General features: G+C 36.0%; 1 protein-coding gene across 2 annotated transcripts in view; it reads right to left on the bottom strand.

The window, feature by feature from the left end:
* Nucleotides 1-26,114, bottom strand: part of EDIL3 (EGF like repeats and discoidin domains 3) — a 353,968-nt gene that overhangs the window by 203,173 nt on the left and 124,681 nt on the right. For both annotated transcript variants that reach the window (XM_081131478.1, XM_081131479.1), the window contains one exon: nucleotides 21,242-21,271. In XM_081131478.1, coding sequence (XP_080987604.1) covers nucleotides 21,242-21,271 — 30 coding nt within the window. The remainder of the gene's footprint in view (nucleotides 1-21,241; nucleotides 21,272-26,114) is intronic.

Raw genomic sequence — 26,114 nt, 5'->3', positions numbered from 1 at the left:
TCTACCTAAGAAGCTCTTCTGCCAACTTCTTCACCTCTATCAAACCTTCATTCACAATCATCTTATCAAACCTTTGCTCAAAATTACATTTCCCATTTCCTACTCAAAATGGCAAACCATACCCTCATCCCCAGTATTCCTATTTCTCCCCGACCGTGATCTTGTTTTCTCAACAGCATTTACTACCTTCTAATGTAACATAAGTTATTTACTTATTTATTTATTGTGTTCTTTTTTTAATTTATCTCAGAGATACCTCCTGCTAGAACGTGAGCCTCAGGAGGACACAGAACTTTGTTTTGTTCACTGATATATCCCAAGTGCCTGGCAATAAAGTGCTCACTTCTCTTTGTTGACAGATACAATTCTGAATTTAAATGGCTAAGTTTTCCAAGGGCTCATTGGGCAATGAAACGTTAAACTCACTAAATCTTGACCAAAAGCTGTATTTATCCCTGCACTATGTCAGAGCAGCTGTTATCCATGCACATAAGATCATTTTGACAAATAAAGAAGTACTTTTATAGGATTATATTTTGCTGTTATCCCATTGATCTACAGGAAAACACTTTAAATATATATATATATTGATTTCAGAGAGAGGAAGGGAGAGGGAGAGAGAGAGATAGAAACGTAAGTGATGAGAGAGTCATTGATCGGCTGCCTCCTGGGGATCGAGCCCACAACCCGGGCATGTGCCCTGACCGGGAATTGAACCCCGATCTCCTGGATCCTAGGTCGACGCTCAATTGCTGAGCCACACCCGTCCGGGCTACAGGAAAAACTTTAGAAAAAACATGCCCTGCTTTATTTCCTATTAAGAGTTATGTTATCCAGGGCCCAAGAAGCAGTATCTCTAAACTTGAGACCAAGAATAGTTTTGTTTCTCATGAGCGACAGATCTAGTTTATTCTAACGGTCATTTGAACTTATAAAATCTATCAGTCTTCAGAAACTCATTAAGCAGCTGCTATATGCCAAGCACTGGGTCCAGTAAACTAAACCAAAATACAATCAATGGCCTCAAGAATCATACATGCCAATGAAGATTACAGACAAGTAAATAGAAAACTTCAATATAATGAAATACGTGCTAATGCAAGGCAAGTACAGAGAGTGGGAGAATGTAGAAAGAATACTTAATTGAAGACTGAGGGCTCGGTTACGACATCCTGGGGTAATTACCATTCAAAGCTGAGGTCTACGGGATAAATAGAAGTTGGCTAACATGGGAGGTTGGTTATCACTCTCCAGGCAGAGGACGGTTATATCATGTATGAATATTCAAAGCATAATTTGTAGAACTGAAACAAAAGTAATATAATTGCACCCTGAAGTGCAAGAGTAAAACTGGCAAGAGAGAAAGAGAGATTAGCAGAGACTGATTATAACAAACCTCATAAGCCAGATTAGAGATTTAGACTCTATCCTGAAGGCAATGGGAAATTATTTAGGAGTTTTAAGCAAAGAATGACTGGATGTGTAGGATTAGCTATTTGATAAAGTTACCGGAGGATGGTTTCTTTTTCCAAAGTATATGTCTATCTTATTAGTAAAAAGGACAGTGGGAAGTCATGTGATAGGAAAGGAAGCAGGAGCATTTAAAATAGCACCTGCGGGGGCAGAGGCACTGCCTGAGTCGGCAGTCAGAGGATCTGTGGGTAGTGCTGATGTTCGGCTGGTGTTGAAGCAAAGGAATGATAACGGTACCACTGTCTGTGTGCTGTGACATTTCTTCTGCTGGGCTTAGCATAAAAGGGTGACGATACCATGAATCCAAAGTTAGAAGTTTTCTACATGTATACAGCTCAGGAACAAGAGCCAAAGAAAATGACAACATATGCAAGAGAGTGGTTTTGATTGTAGACCTTCTGGTCTTGGCTTAGCAAAAGGCTTCAAGGAGCTGAAAGAGAAGGGTGGAGGGACACAAGGAGTGGAGGTCTGAGACGAAAGAACAAGTGTAGTTTAAGAAACCAAATGAGCTATAGATCTGAAAAAAGTACTGCAGTGTAGTCACATACTAAAAGCATATATACAATTTGGATATATATTTATAAAATATCAGAGAATATGATTACCAACATACTGAGCCATTCTTCTTGACGTGCACAGAATGAATAAAGGAGAATTAGCAAGAAAGTAACATTCTATGTAAGACTATGACGTTCAAGGCATTCAGGCAGGAAGTGGGGTAAGGTGGGATGTGATATATATATATATATATATATATATATATATATATATATATATATATATATATATATTTGTTTGGCCCTGGCTGGGTGGCTCAGTCAGTGGGAGGATTGTCCTGTGCACCAAAAGATTACAAGTTCAATTCTGGTCAGGGTAAATACTTAGGTTTCCAGTTCAATCCCGGTCGGGGTGCGTGTGGGAGGCAACTGATTGATCTCTCTCTCTCTCTCTCTCTCTCTCTCTCTCTCTCTCTCTCTCTCTCTTTCTCTCTCTCTTCCTCTCTCTAAATAGCAATAAAAACACATCCTTGGGTGAGGATATATATATATATTTGTATAACAAAAAAATTTTAATTGCTTATCATTTAAATCTCAAAGAAATAATCTGGAATAGAAACACTAATTCCCAAATATATACCACCTTGAGTCCTGTGTAGAAAACAGCTAAACAATTGTTTTATAATCCATTTCTTTCCTTTTATCAGGGGTATGATCCAAGGGAAAGAAAGAAAGGTGGATGTTTCAGTGCTTTGTAAACATGCTGATAACTAAGTCTGTTAAAAAATATTTGCTTAGGAGGAAAAACCTTATTTATGAAGATTTTTAGCAAGATGTCTCTAGTTTATGATTATTTTTGGTAAAAAATCTACAGTCTGTGAATTTATAAGGCATGGCTCTATGGCAAATATCATACAAGCTCTACAACTACATAAAGATAACATTATCTAAACACTCCCCATACACATGGCAATCTATGTGCCATACTTAGAAATCTCATCTGTTTTTCTGGGTCAGAAAGCATGTATCCAGTGCAGGAAAGAAAGACCTGGAGAGCTATCCTCAAACTCTCTGTGCTTCACCTGTGCCTCTTGACTACTTATGTCCTTGAAGTCATTAATAAGCTTTGATATTCAGTAAGATCTCTGATTCGTGTAAGGCTGATTTGACAATCCAGTCTTTAAATTAGCTCAACTCTACTTAGTCAGCCTTTTTAAAAATGTTATATAGACTAAAATAAAATGCCTGAAATAGTTCAAACTCCCACAAGTTGAAGAATGGTTAAGCAACCTTTAACATAACTATGTAGTAGACTGGAATATTGCCAATTAAATTAAAAATATGAAAGCAATTTAGTTTATGCAAAAATCTGAAATGAATTCTATTAAATGCAAAATGAAAGCACACAGTTCATGCTACAATTAAGTAAAATGTGGTGTACACATAATGATTGGCACTGAAAAAATATATAGATTTTTTTTTTAATAGCAGAGTTACGGTAGAGAGTTTTTGTTGTAGAGTCTGAGGAAGGGGAATGTCAATGTAGGCAAGAAAACCAGTATGGAAGTCCTTATAATTGTCAGATCATAGTCATTACAATTTCACAAATATTCCAGTTCTCCTCACAGGCACATGGTGCACTTCTCCATTTTCTTCAAGTTAGAATTGGTCATGTACATTTCTTTGGCCAACAACCTTAGGAATGATGTGCGACGTTTCTGACATGTTTCAGGAGCTAATGAGCGATTCATCCTGTTTGTCGCGCACTGCCTTGGTGGCTACAGAAGCAGCCTTTGAAACACAGCCTGTGTCGGCCTGGGTCCCTGCGTGTCCATGGCAGCGAGCCCGTTCACCTGGGCAGTGGGTTAAGCCACCGAGACTCAGGCGTGGCTTGCTCCTGAGGCATGACCAAGGCCATCTTGACGGGGCGAGAGCAGGCAATGGGAGTGTGATGCCCACTGCATAACGTTTCCTAAGCGATAGTGAGCTAAGCAAAGTTTGTGCAAACTCGGATTTGTCTTTAGTGCTATAGGATGCCGACTCGGCTTACTTAGTAGGAGACGGACTTAGTATTGCAGACTAAGAAGCAAGTGACCGTAGACGGGAATGTTGAAGAAGAGAGCAGAATTAAAGACAGCTTAGCTGGCCCAGGGGGTGAGCATGGACCTAGGAGCCAGGCGATCGGGGTTCGATTCCCGGTCGGGGCACAGGCCTGGGTTGCGGGCTCGATCAGTGACTCTCTCATCATTGATGTTTCTCTCTCTCTCTCTCCCTCCCCTTTCCTCTCTCTGAAATCAATAAAGATATATTAAAAAAAAAAAAAAAAGATGAAGTGGATGTTTAATACCTGACAGAAATTGCCAATGCCATCGAGAGCGAGGCTACATGGAGGCAGAGGGGGAAAAGTTCAGAACATTGCTTTTTAGATGTAGGCCACTAGCTGATGTCTGGAAATGGAAATCTGAAATTCAGGAGAGAGGGCAGGACTACAGAAAAGAGGGAGAAGAGAAATCAGCGTCACATATACTCTAAACTGGTCATTCCCTGAGGTCTTTTACATGTAATCTCTCAATAATTACAGTGTCACCATTTCATTGAAAGAACTGAATCACTAAGAGGTTTAGTTATTCAGACTTGGGAGCACTACCCATAAAGGAACTAGAAGCAGCTGGGGGAGATTACAGAAAAGAAGGGCAGGAAATAGTAAAGACTATATACGAAAGAAAGGCAAAGGAAGGAGGACACTGAATAGGAACAGACATTTTTTAAGGCTAATTGAGAATACAGTGTCACTGAGGTCAAGGGGGAAATGTCAAGAAGTAATGGATGTTGCAGAGAACACTAGATTCATCATCTTCAACCTACTGAATATTGCTTCTAATGGTTAACTTGTGAGAGGCAAACTGTGAAAAACATTCAGCTTTCAATATATTAATATTCAGAAGAACATTAAGTTGAACAAGTCTCAAAGATGGGGTGTTTTATGAGCATCACACTTCATGTTTGCCTAAATTAGAATCAAGGGAATTAAATAAATGCTACTACTAGGAATATTTTTTATTTCATCAGATAAAAATGTCTAACAAAGATGACCCAGCAGATGTTGAATGAACCTCTTAACAGGCCTATATCATATAGGTAAATTAATTCCACAAACTGCTCTCAAAAGGAATTTGAATCTCGGTGCTGATTTTGATGTGGCATCAGCACTCGTTTCGGGGGTCATAATGCTTAACGAGATGCATGGGAACCTCTGAGTGGGATACATATTCAAAGTTATCTTCAGGGAAATCCTAAATTAGAATGCACTCTAAATATTTAATTGATAGGTCACATAGGTAAGGGACTATTATAAAATCTATAACATAATGGACGTTTTACTCTCACAAGTGACAGGTAAGAACTTTAGGTCAAGGGCTCATCATATTTCTAGATTTATAACGTGGCAATACTCATAAAAAATGGCAACATTTCTCTAAGAAAAAAAGCTACTCTGTATATAACTTAAGAGAAAATACTTGGATTTCTCATATTAACTATCTCAGAAAAAAGGCAAAATTTTAATTAATAAAAGCATATATCTGTAGACACATGCTTTTTAAAAAAATTTTAGATTGTTATATGTTTTTGTCAATTCCTGAGATATAAGCAACAATTCTTGGAAATATTGGATCCTATCATTAGCAAACACCTTCGATTTATCTGTTTTTTCCACAGAGATTTCCACTTTTGTTGCTTTGACTTTTATTTTAAAATAGCTAGTGGAAGTAAAACATCAAGTGCAAATTTACCTTAGAGAAGATTGTTTACAGCATGCTTGTACAGATAGTGATTTAACCTAATCATCAACATTACAAAATTTATTTAAAATACTTCATTGGAAGTTATCAGTTTTCTAAGCAAAACTACAACTTTACATAGCCTTTTTAGTCAAATTCACCTTCATACACTTCAGGGAGCAATGCCCTCTGCATGTATACCCCTTAAAACTAACAATTCAGAACATGATTAATTTCAAAATTAAAATATTTTGAACATTGCCCTTAATTATTTCCTTTATTTTCACCGAAATGTAGGTAAAATGAATATTTTTCTATCAAGGTAACATTTTTATAACCAAGTTCCATGTTTTCAATGCTTGGCCATTCTTTATTAAATTCTGCCCTTTCCTTTAATTCTATTTAAAAATTTGCATGCATCTCTATTAAAAACCTACTTTAATTCATTATTCAATTATTTCCATCTCCAGGTCTACATGTAACCTGTCCTTCCCTTCTTGTCTGCTTGAATTCTAATTAACTTGGAAATTCAGAAGGCCCGTTATTCCTGTAGCATTAGTATCCTTCAAAGAGTCTTCCGCTCTTCTTTGAAATAACATATTAGTGATCTCAAAATAGTTCTTCAAATTCCCTATCTTCTATTGTGATCATGTATAAGAGTAAGTTAACTGACCCAAGGCCAACTACCCAAAAATGCTGCATGACCTAAAAGAGAAATGTTAATTTTGTATAATTTATTTTAAAAAGATTTTTTATTGATTTTTAGAGAGAGGAAGGAAGTGGAGGGAGAGAGAAACATCAATGTGAGAGAGAAACATCAATAGGCTGCCTCTGCAGGCACCCCTACAAGGGATCAAGCCCAAAACCTGAGCATGTGCCCTGATGAATCAAACCCACAACTTTTTGGTGCACAGGATGATGCCCCACCAACTGAGCCACACAGCCGGGGCAATTTTGTACAATTTTTTTTAATGTAGTATATTGTATAAGTAGCCTTGACAATTAAAATAATAACTTTCTACCACCAGGATGTATATATGTTCATACCTATTTGTGTCCCATTTTTTCCCAGTAAGATTTTTAGATAGCCCCAAAGTATGTGAACTAAACAAGAAACAATAAAATAATCGACAAATTAAGGATGGGCAGTAATCTGAGAAGAAGCAAGAAAAACAATGAAGGTAGATGTGTCACTGCAAAAGACTGCATTTCTTTCACAAAGGAAATATGAAGTGTGCAGCGGCCATAATATTTAAAATTTTATAAAGAAACTGTGTCCACTTGAAGAACCTGAAGAACTTGACTTTTTAATAACAGATGGTGAACAGTAAGGCTATTCTCAACTTCTATCAATCATGGAGTAGAGAAGTCAGCAGTGCTGTAACACTCAACAACGAAAATACATGTATTTATTGAGTATCCAGTTCACTGGTAAATAAAGTGGAAGAAATTCCATTAAAATGTCTCTTGACACATTTTTCACAGCAATCTACTGGTATTTTCTGCTCTATCCCTCAAGTTACTCAACATGATTATTTCCCAGGGGCCATTTCTACATCACAGTGAGACACTTGCCTCCTGTTACCTGAATCTAGAGCTGATAGACTTGTGTCTAACCACATTCTAATTCACTGTTTACTGCCATCCCCCTCAAAGAACATTTCCCAGGTATAAAAAATAGACGTAGCAAAGAGATTTATATGTCAAAATGATCAGAAAAGCAAAATTTAAAACAGTAATAGCTTGAAAGTTTCTTTATTCATTACAGCAAGGTTAAGCTTTGACTCCCAAGTTGCAAAAATAAAATTTGGATAAAAGACTGTTCTCTTTACCACAGTTAATGTTTGTGTTTTATTCAAAACAGATCACTCATACTCAGCTAATTTTTTTCTGCCAACAAAAGATAAAATTGAAATGTAAATAAGGGAATGCAATAGGAGAGTCACTGTCAAGGGACCCAGTCCAGGAGGAGGAACAATTCCAATGCACATCCAGTACATAACAAAGGAACACAAATCCCTTAAAGGATAGAACTGTTGGCTCCCCAACCTCTATTCCATCCCTCTTTCATACGAAACATGATTTATTCTCAAGGCGGTAGGGACGATCTTGCGATCTCACAGAAAATGGACCCTTCCTCTAATCATGCTAATCTCCATTACCTGCCAGGGAGAGCATTCCTAACAGATACACAAGTTGGTACTTGGGAAAAGAGAAATAAATGTGAGTTACAGCAGATGAGAGATGTAAGACTTGAGATGAGTGTGAGAAAATAGATTTTAGAGATATAAAGGGAAAGGAAAGCATTCTCTAGACAGACAAATGTGAATTAAATCTTGAAGTAAGAATGAGCGCAGCATGTAGGACTTGGAATAGAGGAGACTGTTCTGCCTTCCAGGGAGAAGAAATATGGGTGTGACGGGTCATAAAAGCAGGCACAGGTTTCAGGGAGTGAAATGAAAGAATGCCTTAAGCGACAAGGGTATTGGTTTCTTCATTTCCAGAGTAAGGATAAAATTAGTGTGAATCAATAGTTTCATCTCTCAGCTTCCCAACACCCACCCAATATCAAGGAGCCCAAAGTAATTGGATGATATAAGCAAAGGTGACTGAAAACAATCCCAGTCTGAAAACTTAAAGTACTTAAAGTTATGCTAATCTGTCTCTCTTGCAGCTCTGTAAATTCTCAGAAATCTTCAAAAAGTTAAACAACTTGCTTGAGCACTCTGTCTAAAGGATATCAGTAAGAACTCAGTATGAATCAGAATTCCCAGCGGTCTCTTCAGGATCTTACAAATAAAACTTACTGTAAAACTTAATGTGTTCTAGTAGTTAAAAGTGTAAAATGTCAGAATTGGGGGGGGGGGGAGTTCCCTGTGTATTCAGTTTCTAATTATTCTTATTTTAGCTTTGGTTATATCACCAGGTTAGTACTTGCACAATTCTTTCCAACACTAAACTATGGGATGAAACTGTTTCAGGGCCTCAATCTCAGACAAGTATCATAATGTCCTTTGATGAACATCTAAAGCCTCAGCATAAACCCCTGGCTGATACGTACAGTGGTTTTTTTTCTTTCTTTTTATTTTTGAGAACTGCATTATTCATTCTTTTTCAAAAGTCGCTAGGTAAGCTTTCAAAACAATCAGCAAAGCTATAACATATTATTTAAATTGGATAAGCAGTAAATACTAAATATTATCTCATTTAGGTTTATGTCTAGAGAAGCAGAAAATTAGCTGAACAGATATAAAGCATGTCTTTAAATCTTGGTGAAGTCTAGCAATTGAAAATCTGCTTTGGGTTAACATCTTTAAAAAAATGCATTCCAAGAATACTATACTCAGGTATATTTTATTCTATTTTAAAGTGCATTACTCCAAGACTTAAAAAATATACTATCCAGGCAACTTTGAAAATAAAGTTATTTGAAAATGTCTGTGAGCTTAATGAGGTATGAGTTGATAACAATGTAATAATGAGGAAGATATTGTACCAAAAAAAGTAGGTCCTTTCTTTTCCTTCCTCTCCTCTTGCAGTCCAGTCTCAAGAAGCCCCGTGGCCCGCAGGCCTGCCCGGCCCTGCGTGCAGGGCGCTGCCCCCGGCTGCCTCCCTGCCCGGCGCCAACCTCCTCCTTACCACGCCCCGCACTACGCTGTGACAGTTGTCAGGTTTGAAGCTTCTTAAAATCGCTGCTGTGGTTTCCATTCAGTAATTACTAACAATGGCTCAATTATTGACATTGTTATGATCCCACACGAAAGAATCACCAAGCCAAATATATTTTACCCGACTGCAACTAAAGCAGAAAAAGAATCAATGTTATAGCCTTTTTCTCTGCTGAGGCATTTAAGAATTTTAAAGCTGCATTAAGATTTTCATCAAATTATTAATATCATTCTTTTTATTTATTTATTTCTTAAATTGGAAAGTATATCCACCCCTCTCTTTAGATTATCTCAAAAGGAAAAACTGTATGTTCTTGGGTTGACAGTGCTTTAAAATCAGCATAAATCCAATGTGGCTTAATTTATTCATTAATTCAACCATACAAGTATTTATTAAATATGTACCATGTACCAAACACTTGTTCTGGCCCCTGGAGAATCAATAGTGAATAAAATAAGACACACACAAAAATTCCAGCTTTTGGGGGGTTATATTTAGCCTGGACAGACAATAAACAAACTATATATGTACAGTGCACAGCAGCCATGCTGACATTAAAAAATAAAGTAGAGCAAGGGACCATGACCACGCAGAGAAAGTGTGACCTTTTTAGAAATAAAGAGAAGGCTTTTCCAAGAAGGCATCTTTGGGTCATAACAGAAGGATGTGATGGAGCAGGCATGCAGATGCCTGCCGGAGGGGCCCTCAGGCAATCGACCCGTGAGCGCAGAGCCCGCCTGAGACAGGCGTGTGCCCACGGTCTGTCCGTGTCTGTTTGTACAAAAGGAAGGACAGGGTGGCTGTAGTAAGGAATGCAGCCGGGGAGGTAACGGAGAAGGTGAAAACGATATCCAGTTTCAATCCTAGATCTCTTCGAGGGCTAGGTGAAAGCTCCTAGAGGGCTTGGGTAGGACAGTGATGGTCTCCCAGGCCTTGTAAGGGAATCACCCCTGCCTCTCCGCTGACAAGGGCCTGCAGAGGGGCCAGCAGCGCAGCAAGGTCGCCAGCCGGGAGGCCGCTGCACAGTAAGTCAAGTGAGAGGAGACGGTGCCTTGGGCTAGGGCAGGGGTGGGGAACATCCGGCCACTGGGCCCTAATGCTGCCTATGAAATCATTTTGCCTAAATCATCATAATTTAGGCACCCCCAGGTGGGCCTCAAAATTCAATAAATTCTGGGAGCTTTAGTCATAGCTAATTTTAAGTTGATAATTTGTACGGCCCTCACATGATGTTATAAATATCCAAATGGCCCTTGGCAGAAAAAAGATTCCCTACCCCTGGAGTAGGCTGTTGGTAGAAATGATGGCAAGTGATTAAATTTTGGATATATTTTGAAGAAGCTAAAAGACCTGGTGAGGATGTGATGTGGGAGGTGTCATCAAAGTTGAACCTGAAGGTTTTAGTTTGAGCAGCAGAGATGGAGAAGACTATAAGAGTGGCTGGACTGTAGGGGAGCACTTTTTAAAAATGCAAATATTCACTATGGATGAAGGCAGCAGGGGGGATTTTCATTTTCTATTTTATTCTTTTCAAAAATTTCTACATGGTCCATAAATTACAATGGTAATCAGATTGTCATTTAAAACAATTGGTAAAAATGTGCACGTTACTATGTACAGCTTTCTAATACATGCCTAACAAAATGCTTGAATAACTCTATAAGTTTCATAATGAAAATAAATATATGATATCTAAAACTCTTTATAAGCGAAGAAAATACAGTTTTCTTTAGTAGATAAGCACAAGATTTTCCCAGAGAAATCTGAATTTGGATCCTGCTTCTGCTACTTGTTTATTATGTTACTGTTGGACATGTTTCTTCATACTTTAAAATTTAGTGTCCTCTTTAAATAGGAATATATACGCATATATATTATTAGTTATATTCCTTTATTGTGAAACTTAAATAAAATGCTGTACATAGAACACCAGTATATTGCCTGACTAATAATCATAATCAAAGTCACAATATAATATGACAAAAACATTAATGATGATGAAAGTAAACACAATTAATTTATCCCTGTGTGTATATGATGGGCATCGTGTGGTAAGAACTTTGCGTATATCATCATGTTAGATCCTCGCACCATTATTATCCCATTTTGAGTAAAGAAAATAAAGACTATAAAAGAAAAAAAGAAAAAACTTCACAGGTAGAAGATAGCTATTTATCTGAAAATCAAAGCACCTAAAGGCATAGGTACAAGGCTGCAAGTTCATGGGTTTTTATCCAACTCATCATGAAACAGAAAGTTTAATACCGTCCTTGAACAAACAAATTCCTGGAATGTTAAATTAATATTTTTCAGTGCCCTAGTTGTATTAGACTTTGAGCTGAAACTCAGGACAGCAAAAAATCGACCCAGACAATTGGAGATGGCCTTAGAGATGAATCCAATCCATGAAGGGAGGACTAGAAATTACAGAAACCTGGAAGCCGAAGTGTGCACAGGTAGTGAGGCAATAAGTTTTTAAATATTGCAAATTATCCCTGATCTATTTTTTTTCTGAAATAGACTTGTTGAAAAGCAAAATCGTTGTGTTTATATAATTTTTACTCATACTCTATGACAGTTAAATATAACATTTTGAAAATGTAATATTTAAAATATAAAAATTATATTTATCAATAGTGGCTAGACTATGGTGTCCAGTTGTTTAGTCAAATACCAATCTAGAAATTGCTGTGAAGGTAGTTTGTAGATGTGATGAGCATCTACAATCAGCTGACTTTAAGTAAAGCAGATTATCAGTAACATTAGTGGGTTCACCTAAGCAGTGAAGGCCTTAAGAGCAAAAAGTGAGGTTTCCCCAAGAAGAAAGAACTTTGCCCAGCTGTCCTGGCTCAGTGGCGGAGCATCGACCCAGGATCCAGGAGGTTGTGGTTCGATTACCGGTCAGGGCACAGTAGGGGGGGCGCGCAGGAGGCAGCCAATCAATGACTCTCTCATCATTGATGTTTTTCTCTCTCTCCCTCTTCCTTCCTGTCTTTGAAATCAATAAAGTTATATTTAAAAAAGAAAAAAGAACTTTGCCTCAAGACTGTAACACAGAAATCCTGCCAGAGTTTCCAACTGCCTGCCCTGCCCTACAGATTTTGGACTTGTCAGTCCCAATAATAGTGTGAACCAAATCCTTAATATAAATATTTTCTTTTTATATATTTGTACATGTACATACATCCTTTTTGTTCTGCTTCTCTAAAGAACCCTGACTGATAAATTCTCCTTTTCCATTTATATACCTTTATTACTATTTTTAAAAAAATTCTGATGCTTAATCTTATCATTAACTTGGGTTTCATTTTTGGTTTTACTCTTAGCATCCTTAAGGTCAACAACACAAAAACTTTCTTAATTGAAATGATATAAAACTTATACAAACATTAAATCAAAATTTGACTTACACCTCTGGAATTATTTTTCAACATTGTGATAGGGCTGAGTTTTTAAAAGTTGAATTTTTACTGCTCTAGTAACATATGTGGAAGATTAATTCATTAATTTTTTTCCCCAAGCTTTAAAAATTGTCTAAATTTGAATGCCTATTTTCTAATATTTTAAACATAAAATTATTGAGATTTGACACAATGAAAATTATTTTATCTCTAATAAGATAATATCAGCCTGAGGTACTTAACCAATGATGTTATTTGATACTCTCAGGAATTTTTCTAGACAACAAACTTTAATGTGATTATCACTCTTTGAAATCTAGTAAAGGATGATCATAGTCAGCAGCACCTAATAAATAGAGTTGAGCAAATGTAGTAGTTTCTGTAAAAACAGTTCATTAATGCAAAAAGAAAAGATCAGTTCAATACAGAGGATGCATATAGACAGTTTTAGCAAACATGGAAAATATGCTTATGCACATGAGAAAAAAATGAAGGATATAGTGAAGCCGGGATTTTAAGAGTCACGATGTAGAACACAGCAAATACAAATCTGGACTTTAGTATTACTAAGACGTGCACAAAGTTTATTTCTTCATAGACAGATTTCCAAGGTCTCATAAGAATTTTTATAAAATAATATGAAAAACGTACCAAACTGTAGGAGAAAAGCTAAGAAGATACTAAAAGGTGACCAGTGGGTGTTATAACAGTTCCTGCTGATTTCACTAATCGCCCACCTAGTACCATTTCACCCTGCCCTTCCCCAGGCTTACCCTGCCCCTTGGCCACATGGCTTCTGGTCTTGAGAGAAAGATAAAGTCAACCTCATGCTGGGGCTGAGGGGTGAGAAATGGGGGGGGCGGGTCTTGACTGGCTGTTTCAGGGGTGGCAGAAGGGATCTGAATCTGTCCAATGAGAATAGATCTCAGGACACTTGCTTAGAAGGCAGGGGAATAAATGTCATTTCTTTTTCCTCTCTGGACATGAATAAAGATGCAGACAGCCACAGCAGCTGGTGGCAGATATACCACCACTGCGAGGGAAACCAGTTTGAAGATGAAGATTAATTTTGCACCACAGAAAGCAAAGCAGAAAAATCGGAGGAAGAAAAACAAAAAACAGACTTTTAGTGACATCATTGAGCTCCTCATTCTAAATTCTGTGCGCCAATAAAATCTCTTATTATTTAAGCTACATGAAATTGGCTTTCTGTTACAACTAAAATAATCGTGTCAGAATACATAACTACTTTTTAAATGCACACATTGCTAGATATTTACAAACATTACTGAAGAAATGAGAGCTTCAATCTCTATTATTAGGGATTTTAGTTATTTTACATATTTCTTGACAATAAGATCTTAAGATTTTTAACTGTTTATTTCAAGTCCAGTTTTATACTTTTGGGTAAAGATGATAAATTATATAACTATATATTCACAGACATATAAGATTTAAAGATATTATTTTTCCCTCTTTTATTACTTTAATTCTTAAACTTGTTTAAAGAGAAAGATATGAAGTATATAATCTCCCAAATTCCCTACTGCGACCAGAATGCCATACTATCGTGAAGGTTATCTCAGTGAAGATATGAAAAAAATACTATCTACATATAACAGAGATTTAAAAACTATTTTTCTCACACTTCAAAATCACTGCCACACACCTATCAATAAAGTTTTGTTTCAAAAAAAAAAAAGTAAGCACTATTTGGCCTTTTCATTAATGTCTTTTCATGAAACTGATAAAAGCTAAATCTTAAGAAGCAAAGATTTCTTCCCTGTTCCACTGAGAAGCTACAAATAAGGACTTCTTTCTGTTTTTCAGAGATTGTAGAAATAAACTTTTGGTGTTTTAGGTATTAGGTTTTAATACTTAAGCCTGCTTAGCATATATTTATGAACAAGAATATACTTGATAAAATAATTGGTGAAGTTGATCCAGGCACTAGAGGGGAAATATGCATCTCCATATAAAAATGGAGAAAATTTGCAATAAATGTGAAAACCAAGAACGTCAAGCTCTCTTTCAGACGCCCAAGGATACAGAGCGCTCAGACAGGAATGCCAAAGCCACTCTTGCTCCTCAGAGAATAACACGTTAAGGTATCGCCCCTTTTCAAAACGCGTGAACTGTTGAATAATGGAGCACAGTCGACCATGCAGCATTAAACGCCACAAGAAAACAGGAAAGGCATCTGAAAGAAACCCGTGGCAAAGCTGAGAAAATCTCAGGACTCACTGTACATAGAAGCAATGTTTTGTAGAACTAAAATGGAATATTTCGAAAGTTAGAGGAGAGTGTCTGATCACTATGTCCTATATTTAGCTGTATAGATATATCACATATTTGTTTTAAGCTATATATAGGGTGTCCTCCAAAAATGTATTCACACTTTGAATAATTATTAATTCCAGTGGGTTAAATCTGAAAAGAAAGAACTATCAATTGAATTATCAGCTGTTAAATTGTATATATATATTTTTTGGGACACCCTACATATATAAAACCATATATATTGCTAATTCATTTAACTATAAGTATATAGATATAAAATTATATGTACAAATATATATTTATATATAAAACTATAGCTTCAAATTTTTACTACTGCTACCCAGTGTTACATATGTGTGTAGATTATTAGTGTTTTCAGGTATACTTCCTCAATGGCCAAACTGAGCATTTAAAAGATTAAACATGTTAAAAGATTTAGAAGGAACAGGTGAGAATGTTGAAGCTCTGGTATGCCAATTCACCCTTTTCTTCATCTCTGGTGGGCATGACAGAGGTTGAAATAAGTCTACAATAAACTATTGTATCCAGGCGGTAACCTCTATCATCATTACCAATAGGGACCAGGTGTTAATTGGCCACAAATACAATTTTACATTTAAGTAAATTATAAAATTTTGACTTTATAAATATGTGAAGAACACTGTGGCTTTTGTAGTTTACTATTTTAATTTGGCAAGTTGCTAAGAAGATTTTACCATTTACATTTATCTAAAAACTTTATTTTCCTAATAATTATTCTTATGAGTTAATTCAGTATTAATAGCTATTTATATAAACCCAAACTCAGTCCCTTTCTTTGATATTAAAAAAAAGACAATTAAAGCAATCAAAAATCTCCCCTTAGGCAAGAGAGAAAGAAAATTAAAGCTTTGTTTTTAGGTAGAATGAACAAAAACAATAAATTGTGATTTTGACTAATTATTACCACTGGTTTCTATATAGCTACAAGCTCTCCACTCTGCCATTTTTGACTGATTTTGATCCCATTCAATAACATTTTCCATATTTGCCCTTTTTTATTTTTTAAATATTGTGGTGACATTGGTTAATAAAATTATATAGGTTTCAAATGTACAATTCTATGCTAACATCATCTACATATTATATTGTGTGTTTATCACCCAAAGTGAAATCTTCTGATTTTTTTTTTTTTTTTGCCTTTGTTTTAATTCATAGTAATTTCATCAATTTGGTAAATAAGCGGTATTTATAGAAAGGTAAAATAATTGCTAATAAGATCAAATAGATTAAAAGGAATAAGGAAATTTATGTATCAGTAAGGCTGGTTTAATATACCTTATAGTTAATGAATTAAATTCTATACAGATTAGTTCATTTGTAGCAGTCAATTTTCTAATGTAAATGCACTGACTTTTTAAATGACATAGACAAAGTATTGGTATAATCAGTTTATGAAGCCTCTCACTATTATGAAATTTAAATAAATGATAAATGATAATTGGATTTGTGCAGAATGGGAGAAGCAGCCACGGACTTAACTTTATTAAAGAGTGTTATTTTTATGAAATTTAACCTTAATGTGATCACCTTTCAAAAGTTGTAAACCGATTTGATTTCAAAGTTGCAAAATGATCTGCACTTCACACCTACACACACACACACACACACACATTCTTAATATTTGCAAATCTTTATTTTTGAAGACACATTTATTAGTCAAAGTCTGATGAATTCAGCAGCAGAGTCAGAAACTACAAGGAAATAACTGATGTTGCAATCTCATAAACAAATTCTGAAGAAAATTTTAGAAGAGAGTTTTGAAGAATTATTTGAGCAATAGCAATGTAATTGGATTACATTTATCACCTCTAAAGGTGATTCATTTGGAGGTACAATATCTGTTATGGCAGCTTTAAAAAATATGAATCTCATTAGTTTGTAATTAGATCTTGGGATATAACCTAGTTTGAAGGAATTTCTTGCATAGTTCATAGAGGTGTTTTTACACTCAATGAAGAGAGATGTTTAAATACCTGAACAAAAGATTCAACTAAGATAAAAGAAGCTTTGGATAGTTACAGAAACAGGTGTTAAATGAAAATGCCCCAGTAACTTGGTTGCTACAAAACATGTTCCTTTAGGCTAATGCATCCCATCAGAACATTGAGAGATAAAAATTATTAACAAGTGGATGCTCTATATTCAATAAGGGGATATATCTCCATGAGAAGAAATGCAGATGTGATATAGAATGCACCTTCTCTACAAATGAACACAAAAAAAGCACTTGTTTTTTGCATGGCGATTTAGAGGTTCAAATGAGAAAAATAAGGCTTGTTTGAAAAAAACAGCTCAAGACAGTATGAAGTGTGAAAATATTCTAAACAGAATCCCATGAGAAGAGAGGTAAGAGATCACTTCTTTGTTTTAATGATGGCAGTCATAGTAATTCCAAATAAAAGGCAAATCAAATATGCTCTATCATAAAGAGAAAAAGATCATATCATTTTTGTAGCATTATAGCATAAGTAAAGCAACTAATATCTCATTAATTTTCTGAGTTATATTTTCTGTCTTGATTTTTCCACATGTTACTCAAGATAAGCCTATTATTTCCTTTAAAATTAGTTCTGGACAAAGAATTAATGTTATGTTATTGAATTATACTAATTAACCCAATTCTGTGTGCTTATGGGGTTAAAAGTAATCTAGATTTGTTATATAATATTCATACAGGTAGCAGAGTTGAGCAGCAGAAGCTTGCTGGACCCATAATATCCCTATACTGCAAACATTTAATAAATCGTTCATTCAGTAGCAGCATCTACTAGGGACCTACACCTTTAGATGAATCTTGTATACATTTGTTTTAAAAATAATCATTTTTTAAAGATTAAAAAAATTGATATTTAGAGAGAGAGGAAGTGAAAGGAGAGAGAGAAACACCCATGAGAGAGGGGAAAACAGATAAGACACTGCCTGCGTCCTGTACAACCCCCACGGGGAATCCTGCCCCCAACTCAGCATGTGCCCCACCTGGGAAATGCATGAGAGGACACCCAACCAACTGAGCCAATCAGCCAGGGCTCCTTTTTACTTCCTACAGAAGGATCTCTTACCCTTTGGAACAGCATGGAGGGACCTGGAGAGTATTATAAGCAAAATAAGCCAGTCAGAGACAGACAAGTATCACATGATCTTACTCATATGTGGAATCTAAAGGACAAAATAAACTGATGAACAAATAGATCCAGAGATATGGAAGCATGGAACAGACTGAGGGACACCTCAGAGGGAAGGCGGGGGTGGGTGGGAAGAAAGAGATTAACCAAAAAACTTATGTGCATATATGCAAAGCCCATGGACACAGACAATAGTGTGGTAGGCCTGGGTGGGATTGGATGGAGGGGATGAAAGGGGGAAAAAATAGGGACATCTGTAATACTTTCAAGAATAAAGACAAATTAAAAAAAAACAAACAAGAACTAGTAATCAGAAATCAAAGACTATTTTGCAGTAAAAAATGTCCCCATTAACTTTATAATTTCTTCTACTATTGAAATTTGAAGAGTAGCAGATCTCCTATTACAAACATTAAAATTATTTAATTTAATGAAATTAAAATATGCATTTGAAGGAGTTACTGTCCAATTATGCTGTGAGTTGAAGGAAGAGTATGAATCTGATAACAGTATCACGTGGAAATAGAAAAGTTCAGTTCAATAATAATTTCTGTGGCAAACATAAGATTGCATGTCATTAATAATTTAAACAAAATAGAGAAATAACAGGAAAGGAAGATAAATTACAGGAGGACCCCAAAATGCATCTGAGTTTCAAAAAGATCATTCTAGATAAATTCTGCTGATGGAAGGAGATGAGAGTAAAACAGAATAGTCATCATATATTAAATAAAGATATTATAAATAACAATTGTAAATAAAAGATATATTTTAATGCATATTACTGAAAAGATACAAACAGAATAATAAATATTCAATTAAGCAAAATAATTGTTGAAAATTTGGGGGTGAGAGGTGCCAAAAAGGACTAAAAAAATCATAATCCATTCCCACAACTATTCATATACCTTCTGAAATCAAGTCTTTACAAATCTCATAATACTTTTTCAGAAGTTACAGTAAAATTACATAATAATACTCTTTATTATCTACTTTGATAAAATAAAATAAAAACACATTTGGCTTCCAGTACCAGTTTTAACATAACATGAGTGTCTGCTTTAAATGACAAATTTTCTCAATGTTAATATAATCTGTATGTGAAATTATTTGGTTAAAATATTTCCTAAAAATACATTTATTTGTTTTATTCTAAAAGTCTATGTTAAAATCATAACAAAAATATCTGATTATATCTGAAAACAAAAATAATTTTAAAACAAAATTTAAACTCTATGTTCAGATCACTCTAGAGTAAAATAAATATTTGAAGAAAAATGTTCAGTTTTATTTACAAGATGTTCTTAGTAAGCATAGAAATTACTAAAATAATTTTAGAATAAGGAAATTACACTAAGAAATCGTTATATTCTACTTAAATATCCTTTGCATTAGGTTAAAATTAATGTTCGTCATGCAAAAATAATTATTATTTTGCAAGAGCACCAAAATTGCTTGGCAAACAACAGAGCAAGGTGTCGGGAGTAGAAGAAAAATGAAACTAGGTTAGAAAAGCATGGGTGTTCCCAAGGTTTGATACTCTCACAAAGAGAAAAGTCAATTAAGGTTAAGAAATACAGTGGGCAACCCTGTAAATACTAAAGCCTCAAATCAGGGCAAAGGAAGTGAGAAACTAGGCAGAGGAAATGCACAGCAGATGAGTTTGCTAATAGGTGACGTGATTAGGTTGCTCCTAAAACCAGGAACAGAAGCTGACTAGGAGAAAACAGCGAGTTCTCATCATCCAAATGAGGTTATAAACTATCTGAGGATATTATGAAAATGAAACATTGAGAGTTTATCTAATTTTGTGATTAACAAAGCAGTTACAATTACCATGAGTACAAGGCAATATGGCGCTCTTGGAGTCTACTAAAGATATTTGTAAGATGTCTATTTTGTATTCTTCCATTGAATTTTAGACCTTTTGAACTTACAGGTAAAAATCCCTCTCAGTTCTGGTGGGAGGTCGAAATCAAGAAGTCTTCTGCCAGTTGAAATAAGTTAAGTCTATGAATTGAAATGACCCTTCCTTGTACCTGAGTCCCAATAACTGGGCTAGATCCCCCCCTTCCTGTACAATCAAGTCCCACTGTGTCCATTAGTTTTAGTAACTGCTTTCTGCTCTTCTCTCTCTGGCCTAAATTCTTTTCTCAATTATTTGCTTAAGAAATAATCTAGTCCTGAGGTCTAGTCTTTTCAGACCAGCCTCTAACCCCTACGTCTCAGGGCTTGACCCCTTTTTTCCCGATATTGCTGGTCTGCAAGCCTGGGGCTTTTATTAACTGCTAATCAGATCGGCTGTGCCGCCTACTATATCCTTATAAATGTGTCTGGCGTTTGTCTTTGACTCAGCCCACAGTTCTAGAACCATGCTGAAACTACCATGCCTTCCCTACCATGTTTATTCTTCATAATACTTAGTTCTGACTGCCGCCTGTGTTTACCTAAATAGATGATTAGCCGAATAAGAAACAGTCATGATGCCAGATTGTAGTCCCACTAAGTTACATATAACTGTAAAAATTATGCTTTTAAATAAAGTGAGTGTCTGAGGGAACAACATATATATGGTTATATATTTGGTAATGCAATATTCTACATGGAAAGTCATATTTTTGAAAGTGTATTTTATCATTTTACTTTATTCTCCCCATTTTATTTACTTTTTGCATTTTATCATTTTAGTTTTTTTCCTCCTCATTTCATTGTTTTTGGCATTTTACTGAATGTTTTAATTTTCCTTATTCTTTAATGTTGATGTGATATGTTGTGCTATGTTTTCCTCTGTTCTTTTCTCTATTTAAAACTCCAGCATCATTTAGTCTGGGACAGTGGATCCAAGAAATAAAAAGAGTAAATAAAACCCTGTGAGTTTTCTGGTTGGCACCTTAAGATATACACTTCAAAGGGTTGTGTCTCCATTATGAAGGGTACTGAATTAAATAAGAATAATTTTTAAGGAACAGGAACTTTACCTGCTGAAGTCGGCTCCTCTTCATCCGATGCTACAGTGGGGAAGGGAGGGAGAGAGACAGAGAAAGAGGTTGAGATTTCATATTTCTAAGCAATGACTATAAGCTCTTGACTTGTAATTTTGTGTATATATTAGAAATCTGTCATTAGATAATTAGATAATGACAGATTAATGAGTATTTACATTAAATTAACATTTATATACTCATACTTCAAAATACGCATGCATTAGAAAAGACCATTCAAATGTCTAAATTTGACTTTTCTTTCCTATTACAAATAAGATTGACTTTATTTAGAGTATATTTATCATAATTATTATAAATAATATTGTTTAAAATATGTTTTAAATAACATAAAATACCCCACTATCAACCACTCTGTAGAAACATTTATTAGCAAAGAAGAATTAAAAGGCATTGTTGGTAGTCGAAAAACTGTTCTTTGAGGTAGAAATTATAAATAAGACAGAAGTTATTAATCATTAGAGTGACTCAGAATCACTCTGGGTGTTGGTTAAGCATGAATATTCTAGGTCTCCCCCGGACTCCTGTCACACACACACACACCACATACACACAAACACACTTGCTCACGTGCACTACATATTTCAGGATTCAGTAGTGGTGATTCTGTGGTGAGGCCCCAGGAACCTGCATTTTAAAGGTACCTTAAGTGGTTCTGGCACAAGTGTTCTACAGCCCACATGTCGATAAACATGATATTATGACAGGAGAGGCCACGATATGAAAATGCAACTTTCTGTTAAAGCTGTAGTTCTCAACCCTCACTCCATATTAGAATGCCAAACTCTGGGCCCCACCTCAAACCAGTTAAGTCAGAACCTCTTCCAGCAGCACTAACTTGTAGCCAGGTTTGAGACATTATTAAGTCATATCAATATAAGGCAATATGAACTGTAATTCAAAGTGTGAATCATTTGGATTCCTGTTTTTAAAGGGAGAAATTGTTGAGAGCAGCAAGCTTCCAAGGCTAACAATCTAAGGCTGGGTTTATGTGGGGGATGGAGCACGGTGATTACAACAGTGAAAAAAAGTTTACCTGAAGTAGCTTCACAGTTTTTGCTAGAATCCATCTCATCACCTCTATACTAATAGACACTCCATGAAGAGGTATTTCTGTTCTGTGCACAAGTGCAGCTTACCCAGAATAGTACTGTTGAAATAGGTGACACAAGCCAGCACTATTTCATTTGATTCATGAAGTTTTAAAATAAAAATTTACGCAGCTGCTTATAAAGGAGCTTTGCTCCCAGGCGATTCGTTAATCAAGGTATCACTGTGCAACCAGGGAGCAGTCTCCACTCTTTTCCATTAAGATTACATCTGCACAGAATCCATATTAGACAAGCTTACTTTGTGTCCTGACAGTATTTCCCTCTCACACTGTTTGGCTTGTCTCCTTGGCACATAAAGAAATGGAGAGAGCAAACTCAGTTGTCATGCATGGTGTAGAGAATATAAATATTTAAAGAGCTGTAAGCTTCTTTATCATGTCCAAAATATATCATAACATGTTCAAAGAGGAAAAGTATTGGTAGCTTCCAGGAATTCCTTTTTTAGGAAAAGACCATAGGGGTTTGTAGAAGTGCCGACTTAGATGGGTCACTGTTAGTAAAAGTCTGGAGAGACTCAAAATGGAAAAAAAAGACCACTTATAACTAATCACTTTATGTGTGTGAACTCAATTTATAAAGCAACTGGTGAGATGAAAATTACTCTTATTTGAAAGATGAAGATAATGATGTTCAGAGTAACTGAGCAGTCTGTCTAAGGTCAATTGCATTTGAGCTGATGTCAGTGTGACTTTAAAAGCAAGCTTTGCCACCATGCCTTACTGTCTCACAGAGCGCTGATTCCATATCCACTGAGAGAAAAAGTGAAGAAGGGAGAATCGGTCCTGGAACCAGGACTGGCTAGAATTCTGATAATGTTAGTTAGACCTAAGCATATGGAAAAACAACAAAAACAAACACCTGGATGTAGGGGTTGGGAGGAAACCCCTTTGAAAAATAAAGTTCTCCCTTGGAAACTTCTTCAAGTCCCCTACAATTCAGGGATAGACATAAGCAGGTGAAATCCTGACTATTTAGTTAAACAAAATATCCTAAGCATGTGATGCCTAAGGAGGAAAGATTAAATCTAATATTTGACAAAGGAGGCAAGAGTATCCAATGGAGTAAAGACATTCTCTTCAATAAGTGGTGCTGGGAAAACTGGACAGATACATGCAAAAAAATGAAACTAGAACACCAACTTTCACCATACACAAAAATAAACTCAAAATGGATAAAAGACTTAAATGTAAGTCAAAAAACCATAAAAATCCTGGAAGAAAACATAAGCAGTAAAGTCACAGACATCCCACGTAGTGGAATTTTCACTGATACATCTCTAGGACAAGAGAAACAAAAGAAAAAATAAACATATGGGACTACATCAAACTAAAATGCTTCTGCACAGCAAAAGAAAACAGCCTTAAAAGCAAAGGAACCCCATGGTCTGGGAAAACATATTTGCCAAGGATGTATCTGATAAGGGGCTAATTTCCAAAGTGTACAAAGAACTCATACAACTCAGCAAGAGGAAGACAAACAACCCAATTAAGAAATGGGCAAAGCACCTGAATAGACACTTCTCCAAAGAGGACATACGGATGGCCAAGAGACACGAGAAAATGTTCAATGTCACTAATCATCAGAGATGCAAATTAAAACCATAATGAGGTATCACTTCACACCTGTCAGAATGGCTCCATCAACAAACTACAAGTGCTGGCGAGGGTGTGGAGAAAGGGGAGCCCTGGTACACTGCTGGTGGGAATGCAGACTGGTGCAGCCACTATGGAAAACAGTATGGAGGTTCCTCAAAAAATTAGAAATGGAGCTGCCTTTTGACCCAGTGATTTCACTCCTAGGAATGCATCCTAAGAATCCTGAAACATTAATCGGAAAGAATATATGCACCCCTATGTTCATAGCAGCACAGTTTACAATAGCTAAGATCTGGAAACAGCCCAAGTGCCCATCAGTAGATGAGTGGATAAAAAAGCTGTGGGACATTCACACCATGGAATACTACGCAGCTGTAAAGAAGAAGGATCTCGTACCCTTTGGGACAGTATGGATGGACCTGGAGAATATTATGCTAAGCGAAATAAGCCAGGCAGAGAAAGACAAACATCACATGATCTCACTTATATGTGGAATCTAAAGAACTTAATAAACTGATGAACAGAATAGATTCAATGACATGGAAGCATAGATGAGACTGACGAATGTCAGAGGGAGGGAGGAGGGGGGGAGAGTAACCAAAGAATTTATATGCATATATGCACAACCCAAGGACACGGACAATGGTGGGGAGAGGGACTGGGAGGGGGAAGGGATGGAGTGGAACGGGTCATTGGGGAGAAAAAGTGACATCTGTAATACTCTAAACAAAAATAAAATTAAAAATAAATAAATAAAAAGGGAAAGGAAAGGAAAACAAATAATCTATTCCTCAATTATATATGGATAAACAAGGTATTTTAGGAAAGAACTAGCAAGTACTGAAGTAAACACAATTCCAAATGTATAGGAGTCCTAGCACTTAGAAAGATCTTAAAACTAAAGCCTCTGGGGCAAGTAGTACACTAACCTACACTTCAACCTGTAAGACCTGAAAACATCTTTGCAAAAAATTATCAATATTAGAGTCAGCAGATACACAAGTATGCATAGAATTCTATTTCTATGCAACATCTCCATAGCTGTGGTTCCTCATAATATGCAGATGTCGGTAACCAATATTCATACTACTATAATGCTCGGGTATGCACACACACACTCACACACACTCACAACAGCACATACAAGGGGTAGCACTGGCATTAATTCACTGTTTCAGTTATCCCTGACAAAGATGGCTTTGTAAGCTAACTGAATTACCAAACAAAGCATCATGAACTATTAACAGATGGCACCTAGATCCCTAGAAATACATATAATCCTCAAAATGGACATCGGTGGCCTATTTGGTGATATTTAAGTGAAATAAGTATCACAGAAAGTATAAAAGTCTGTGTCATATGCAAGTTCCTCCAATCCTGAAAATAGAAAATACATGCACTAAGCAGAACAAAAATAAACAAACAGATGATTCTGTATTGCTCTGCACGGTCACAATGAAGAAGGATGCACAGAAATTATGGTTATAATAAAACAGGCATTAAAAATATATATCTGATATACAAAATTTAGCTAAGTATGGTCCTATAATTGCCCATAGAGAATAACCCTGAGTATTTGCTAAAATGCCCCAGATCCACTGAATTTGAATTTTGGGTGTCAGCCCATTTTACTGCATTTTTAGAATGCTCAGCAGATGACTGTTATGAACACTAAGTGTTCAGAATTATAGCTCTACCCATCAAAGTTTGTTGCAGTGGGAAAGAGCCATGGGTACAGTTGTTGGAACTACAGGAGTAAATTAGCAGGCTTATAGGAAACCCCTTGCAATGTATACCATGATTGCTTCACCAGTTTTCAATGCTCTTTCTCTTACAATATCTTCAGGTTTATTAAGGAATCTACATCAATCCTTGGGAGAAGATGACTCCTCTTTTGAATTCAAGAGGAAGTCTGATCTCTGAACTAAGTAAATATTTTCTCCTTTCCTGACCACAGTTATTGGTCTAGGTAGGTATATGACCCACTTGGGGACAATAATCTGTAAGCACAGGTTTGTGTGTGCTTGGGTGAGGAGAGGCTCTTGGAAAGGAGGGCTCCTTGTGCTTCTGAGAAAGTGCCCAGGAATAACCGTCTCTCTTTCTCTTAGATACGGACAAGGAAGCCTGTGGCCCCAGAGGTAA

This window comes from Miniopterus schreibersii, assembly GCF_964146895.1.
Source record: "Miniopterus schreibersii genome assembly, chromosome: 3".
NCBI lineage: Eukaryota > Metazoa > Chordata > Mammalia > Chiroptera > Miniopteridae > Miniopterus > Miniopterus schreibersii.
This window is presented reverse-complemented; position numbering and strand designations above follow the sequence as displayed.